Source organism: Triticum aestivum, chromosome 2D (genome assembly GCF_018294505.1).
Source record: "Triticum aestivum cultivar Chinese Spring chromosome 2D, IWGSC CS RefSeq v2.1, whole genome shotgun sequence".
Lineage (NCBI taxonomy): Eukaryota > Viridiplantae > Streptophyta > Magnoliopsida > Poales > Poaceae > Triticum > Triticum aestivum.
The window spans coordinates 591,222,036-591,228,035 of NC_057799.1; the positions used below are offsets into that span (position 1 = coordinate 591,222,036).

Sequence of the window (6,000 nt, forward strand, 5' to 3'; positions counted from 1 at the left end):
ATGTAACATGATTATTAATCTAAGGCTGGGACCTGAGTGCTGATCTGCCACGTCGGTCTCTGGTGGATAGGAAGGAAGGACCGTCCGCCGTGGCACCGCGGCGGCGTAGATCCCGTTCGCCATCACCAACCACTGCTGATCCCAACCCGTTTGTCGCCCGGCCGGTGGCCGGTCGAGGAAGGAAATAATTGACCGGCGGTTCGGGTCCCCGCGCCAAAAGGTCCGAAAAGAGAAGGAGAAACTGCTGGTAAATGGGAGGGCCGAAGCCAAGTGTCCTGCCCATGTGCTCCACGTCGGCACGTCGGAGCGCTATAAATACGGAGGCTCCGAAGCCGATTCCTTCATTCCAGCGAGCTGGGGAGCATAGCAAGTAGCCAGCTACCACCACCAGCCTAGCAAGGACATTCGGCCATGGCCCGGCTATCTCTCGCGGCGTGCGCCGTCGTCTTCCACCTCTGCCTCCTCATCTCCTCCTCCGCCTCCCTCCGCTGGCTCTCGGACAAATCGGCGGCGGTGACCACGGCCGGCGGTGTCAGGACCAGGTCCGCCTACCACTTCCAGCCCGCCAAGAACTGGCAGAACGGTATAGAAACCAACGCCTCTCCTCTCGTTTCCGCCGTCGTTGATTATGAACGTTGGCTAACCTGAATCTTTCTGCGCGTGTCCAACTGGCTCGGATGGATCCATTCATGGTGGCTTCTCTTCTTGGTGGTGTGCTGAGCAGATCCCAATGGTACGCCACAGCTACTTTCTTCCTTGCCTCTTTGCTAATCCATTCACGGGCTCCTTCACTGAGCAGATCGCAATGATATAATCTTCTAAAAAAAAGGAAAAATACACTCGAACGCATGTTCAGAATTTGGATAGTTTCGTTAAAAGAAAGAATTTAGGTAGATAGATAGATTCCCGTGTGAACTGGCACGACGACCTGGAATGAAACGTCGCCGTCGGTGAACACCGGACGAGCGCTCGTGCTTATCCATCCATGGATTGGTGAGCAGGAGTGGGAAGGGGACATCCCGAACATGCACGCCGGTGGTAGGTTGTGTGGCCCGCCGAGATACGGCGTCCATGTCCAAGTGTTTCTGCCGCTTGCGCGTGCGCGTGCTCGCCTCTGCTCGCATGGCCACGTACGCATAGGCAGGCCCCCCCACAACTACCGTTCGTGGGCAAAATGGTAAAGTTTCTTGTTTCGGTTCGCTACGAGGGCACGACAAGCAGGAGTATATTGTTTCTATCTCCCGCTCCCGATTGGTCGAGAGAGTTGAGCTTTGGTTGTTCAGCCGTCAGACAGAAAACACCTGTCAAACAAACAAAATTATACTCACTCATTAAACAAATGTAAGACGTTTCAGATCATCTATATCAATATAAGAAGACCCAAAGGGCCAGATCCAACTGATCTCGACCATCAAACTAGGTCAATCCAACGACCTACACTGCTTCAATGATGAGCGTTCAACATGTTTAACGTGCAATTAATATCATACTACCAAATATTGCACTAATTACAGAATTATCACACAAATAATAGCGTACTACCTGATATCCATGTGCAATTAATATATTGCTTAAATAAATATTAACGTGCGTTGCACGTGCGCATTTACTAGTAGTTACTTTAATGATCTAAAACAAGCAAGCCGTTCGGTGGGACAAAAGCATGGCAAAAAGTTGATTTGGAAGCCATTAGTTAGATGATGAAAGAACATGGCAACAATTTTTTTGTGGGCAAGCAGGAGTATATTGTTTCTATCTCCCGCTCCCGATTCGTTGAGCTTTGGTTGTTCAGCCGTCAGACAGAAAACACGTTTTTTTTTTAGACAAAAAGCACGTTCTGTCAAACAAACAAAAGTATATTTACTCTGTAAACAAATGTAAGACGTTTGAGGTCATTACTTTAATAATGATCTAAAACAAGCAAGCCATGCAGTGGGATGAAAAGTTCCTTTCCCGAAAAAAAAGAGAAAAATAGCCATGCGGTGAGACAAAAGCATGGCAAAAAGTTGTTGATTTGGAAGCCATTAATTAGATGAAAGAACATAGCAACAATTTTTTTGATTTTGTGGGCAAGCCACGTTTTCCGCAAGATTAGTAGTACCTTCGAGATGTGATTAGGCTTTCGTCGTTGGTTTTTCAAGCATGTGCGTGGAATTATGGTGGTCGTAGGAACATCGCCATCAGTGATGGTTGAACTTGTCCATAGACCGACCGACCACAGTAGGTAACAGGAAAAGGAAGAAGAGGTCCTTCATAAGCCGGTGCTTGTGTGACATGACATGGCATGGCCACCCACCCACACGAAACGTAAAGCTCCCTCCTCCTCACCGGCCTGCATCCTTTGGTCATTACCGTTGGCAAGTGTATTAATTGTTTCTGCCTCCTGGTCTTGACCAAAGTTTAAAATTTGGTAAGATAAGATAAGATAAAAAAAAACATGGCGATGCACACAAATAAAGAAGATAAAGAACATGGCACTTTTTTTTCGAGAGTACAAAAAACATGGCAATTTTGAGTAGAATTGATTTTTGCACCGGACTAGTAGTTCCTTTTCCGGAGGTGTGTTTAGAGTCTTGAACGACTTCCATCGGTACTTGATTCTACTAGTTTCCCGTCTGAACACCTTTTGCTTCTACTACGTTGGAACATCGCCGTCAGTGAACACTCAACTTATCCATAGCCCATATGCACAGTAGACGATGGGACGAGGAGATCCGGAACAAGGTGATGCGTGTGTGGTCCGCGGCGAAAGGCAGCTCGGTCCGGCCGGTGTTGGTGTCCGGGTAACGTGGAGTTATCCTGGCTGGCGCAACATCGCCGTCAGTGAACACCACTCAACTTATCCACACACCGGCCAGTTTCTAGACCGACCATAGTAGATAACACGAAAAGGGATGAGCTATCCTAAACAAGCCGAGGCTTCTGTGGCCTGCACTTTGGGGTTTTCTGTCCAAGTGTTCATTTTGTGATGGACAAAATGGCAAAGTTTCTTGCTAAAGTTAAAAAGACATGGCATCCTGATATGTTGACAAATTGAATCAAACTTTGCTTATTCAGTCAGGCAAGGACCAGTGACGGAGCAGTAGCTTTTCTTTTAGAAATCTGGAATTATTTACCTGCTGCCTGCTTAGTAGTAGCTCCAGTTCTGGAACAGAGCACTGTAATTTTACCTGACGGCGGTTGTTTTGTGCTGTGCTTTGCAGGTCCCATGTACCACAACGGCCTGTACCACTTCTTCTACCAGTACAACCCCGACGGCGTGACGTGGGGCAACGGCAACCTCTCGTGGGGCCACTCCGTGTCCGTGGACCTGGTGAACTGGTTCGCGCTCGACGCCGCGCTCCAGCCCAGCCGCTCCTTCGACGCCAACGGCTGCTGGTCGGGCTCCGCCACCATCCTCCCCGACGGCAGCCCTGTCATGCTCTACACCGGCATCGACGCCCGCGGCGACCAGGTCCAGAACGTCGCCTTCCCCAAGAACGCCTCCGACCCGCTCCTCGTCGAGTGGGTCAAGCCCGAGTACAACCCCGTCATCCCCGTCCCCGCCGACATCAAGCGCGACGACTTCCGCGACCCCTCCACGGCGTGGCTCGGCGCCGACGGCCTGTGGCGCATCGCCGTCGCGGCCCGTGTACACGATGTTGGGGGTGCCACGCTCATCTACCGGAGCAAGGACTTCCTCCGCTGGGAGCGGAACGCTGACCCGCTTTACTTGGCCCACGCCGCCGGCATGGTGGAGTGCCCGGACCTGTTCCCGGTGTCCGAGCCCGGGGTGGAGGTGGGGCTCCCGGCGAGCGGCGCCGGGGCGAGGCACGTGCTCAAGATGAGCGTGATGGACACCGTCCAGGACTACTACGTCGTCGGGCGGTACGACGACACGGCGGACACCTTCGTGCCGGAGGACGACGACGACTGCCGGAGCTGGCGCCGCCTCGACTACGGCCACGTGTACGCGTCCAAGTCCTTCTTCGACCCCAGCAAGAACCGGCGCGTGCTCTGGGGCTGGGCCAACGAGTCCGACAGCGTGTCCGACGACCTCGTCAGGGGATGGTCCGGTGTTCAGGTGCGCAGCCGCCGCCGTGCGCACACAGTGCATCAATAATTTTCCGATCAGCTGATCATACTAATTAATTGGCTCGTGTGATGTGATGTGCGCAGACTGTTCCGAGGAAGATATGGCTGGACGAAGACGGCAAGCAGCTGCGGCAGTGGCCGGTGGAGGAGATCGAGACGCTGAGGAGCAAGCGAGTGAACCTGCTGATACCGGAGGTGAACGCCGGCGGCGTGAACGAGATCATCGGCGTGATGGGCACGCAGGCGGACGTGGAGGTCGTGTTCGAGGTCCCGGCCCTGGAGCACGCCGACGTCCTGGAGCCCAACTGGCTGCTGGACCCGCAGAGCCTGTGCGGCGAGAAGGGCGCGTCCGTGCCGGGCAGCGTCGGCCCGTTCGGGCTGCTCGTCATGGCCTCCGGCGACATGCAGGAGCACACCGCCGTCTTCTTCAGGGTGTTCAGGCAGAACGACAAGTACAAGGTCCTCATGTGCACCGACCTCTCAAGGTCGAGCACTAGAGACGGCGTGTACAAGCCGCCGTACGGGGCCTTCGTGGACATGGACATCGAGGCGCACGGCGGGATCATCTCCCTCAGAACACTGGTGAGTTCCTCGTCGCCGGCTCGCCGCAGCCTGAATCTTCTTGCTCTGTTTCATAGTATAACACTTGTGATTTCGACGGACAGGTTGACCACTCGGTTGTGGAGAGCTTCGGCGGCGGGGGCCGGACGTGCATCACGGCGCGGGTGTACCCGGACCACGTCGTGAACGGGAACAGCCACCTGTACGTGTTCAACAACGGCACCGGCGCCGTCAAGGTGTCCAGCCTCGACGCGTGGGAGATGGCCACGGCGACCGTGAACGTGCTCCCCGACGGGCTGATCGCCGCGAGCTCGGTGGGCAGAGCTCAGGCCTATTAGGATCCGGGACCTGGGTTTTCGGTCGGTGGACGGATGGATGGATGGATGGCCATTGTGAATTTCTACGGCCGATTGGATTTGCCTGCCCGATTGTGGCTCAGGTGTACAAATGGAGGCTCCCTCATTGTTTCTCGGAACAGCACGGAAGAAGGATTCTAGGATGCTGCAAAGGAAAAAGATTCTAGGAAGATTTGTGTCTAGGTGTTGAAGTTTTTGACAGTGTTAATAATAGTAATAGTAAGTAGTACTAGCACGCATGCCCTGCATGTTGGGTATTTGGCATCAAATTAAGAGTGTATTTCCAAGGTGAAAGCGGCTGTCATGTAAAAGTATGATATCCGCTGAGTTGTAAAAAATAATATTCAGATATACAAGTTTTATTATTATGAAATCGATGTGCGTCCTGTTCAATCTTTTCTCATACGCCTCCTAGACTTGGGAGCCGGGTTCCATTATTATCCATAGCAGAGCAGAGGTTCTATCCTCGAAAAAAAGTTTGACAGGAAAATATATACAATCAAAGTACTTTTTACATAAAAGGGAGATTTATTCTGGAAAGTGTGGTTATGACCCATGAGGTGATCCATGAGATTCATAGAACAGGGGCTAGTGGGTTGGTTTTGAAGCTTGATTATGAGAAAGCCTATGGCAAGGTGAATTGGGATTTTCTCGTGGAAATGCTTAGATCTAGAGGTTTTGGGGATAAATGGATTGGATGGGTGTGTAGTTGCTTACACCAAGGGACTTTTTCTGTTAGGATTAACGATACCAATGGCCCTCATTTTGTGGGTGGAAAAGGTCTTATACAAGGAGACCCTTCATCACCTTTACTCTTTAATCTGGTAGCTGATGTCTTTTCTAAGATGCTTAAGAAAGCCGCTAGTCAGGATTTGATCAAGGGGCTTTTACCTCATGTAATACTAGATGGTGTGGCCATCCTGCAGTATGCTGATGATACCCTGCTCTTCTTAGAAGCCTCTGTTGATCATGCTAGGAACCTCAAGTGGATCTTGGCCTGTTTTGAAAA

The 6,000-nt window shown here is 51.9% G+C and overlaps 1 protein-coding gene across 1 annotated transcript; it reads left to right on the plus strand.

Annotated features, from left to right (window-relative positions):
* The first annotated feature begins 304 nt into the window (after nt 1-304).
* Nucleotides 305-5,364, plus strand: LOC123054768 (fructan 6-exohydrolase-like). Its single transcript, XM_044478614.1, has 5 exons — nt 305-583; nt 725-733; nt 3,204-4,063; nt 4,159-4,656; nt 4,740-5,364. Exons 1-5 carry the CDS (start codon nt 412-414, stop codon nt 4,971-4,973), a joined length of 1,773 nt encoding a protein of 590 aa, XP_044334549.1. The 5' UTR covers nt 305-411; the 3' UTR covers nt 4,974-5,364.
* The last annotated feature ends 636 nt before the right edge of the window (nt 5,365-6,000 follow it).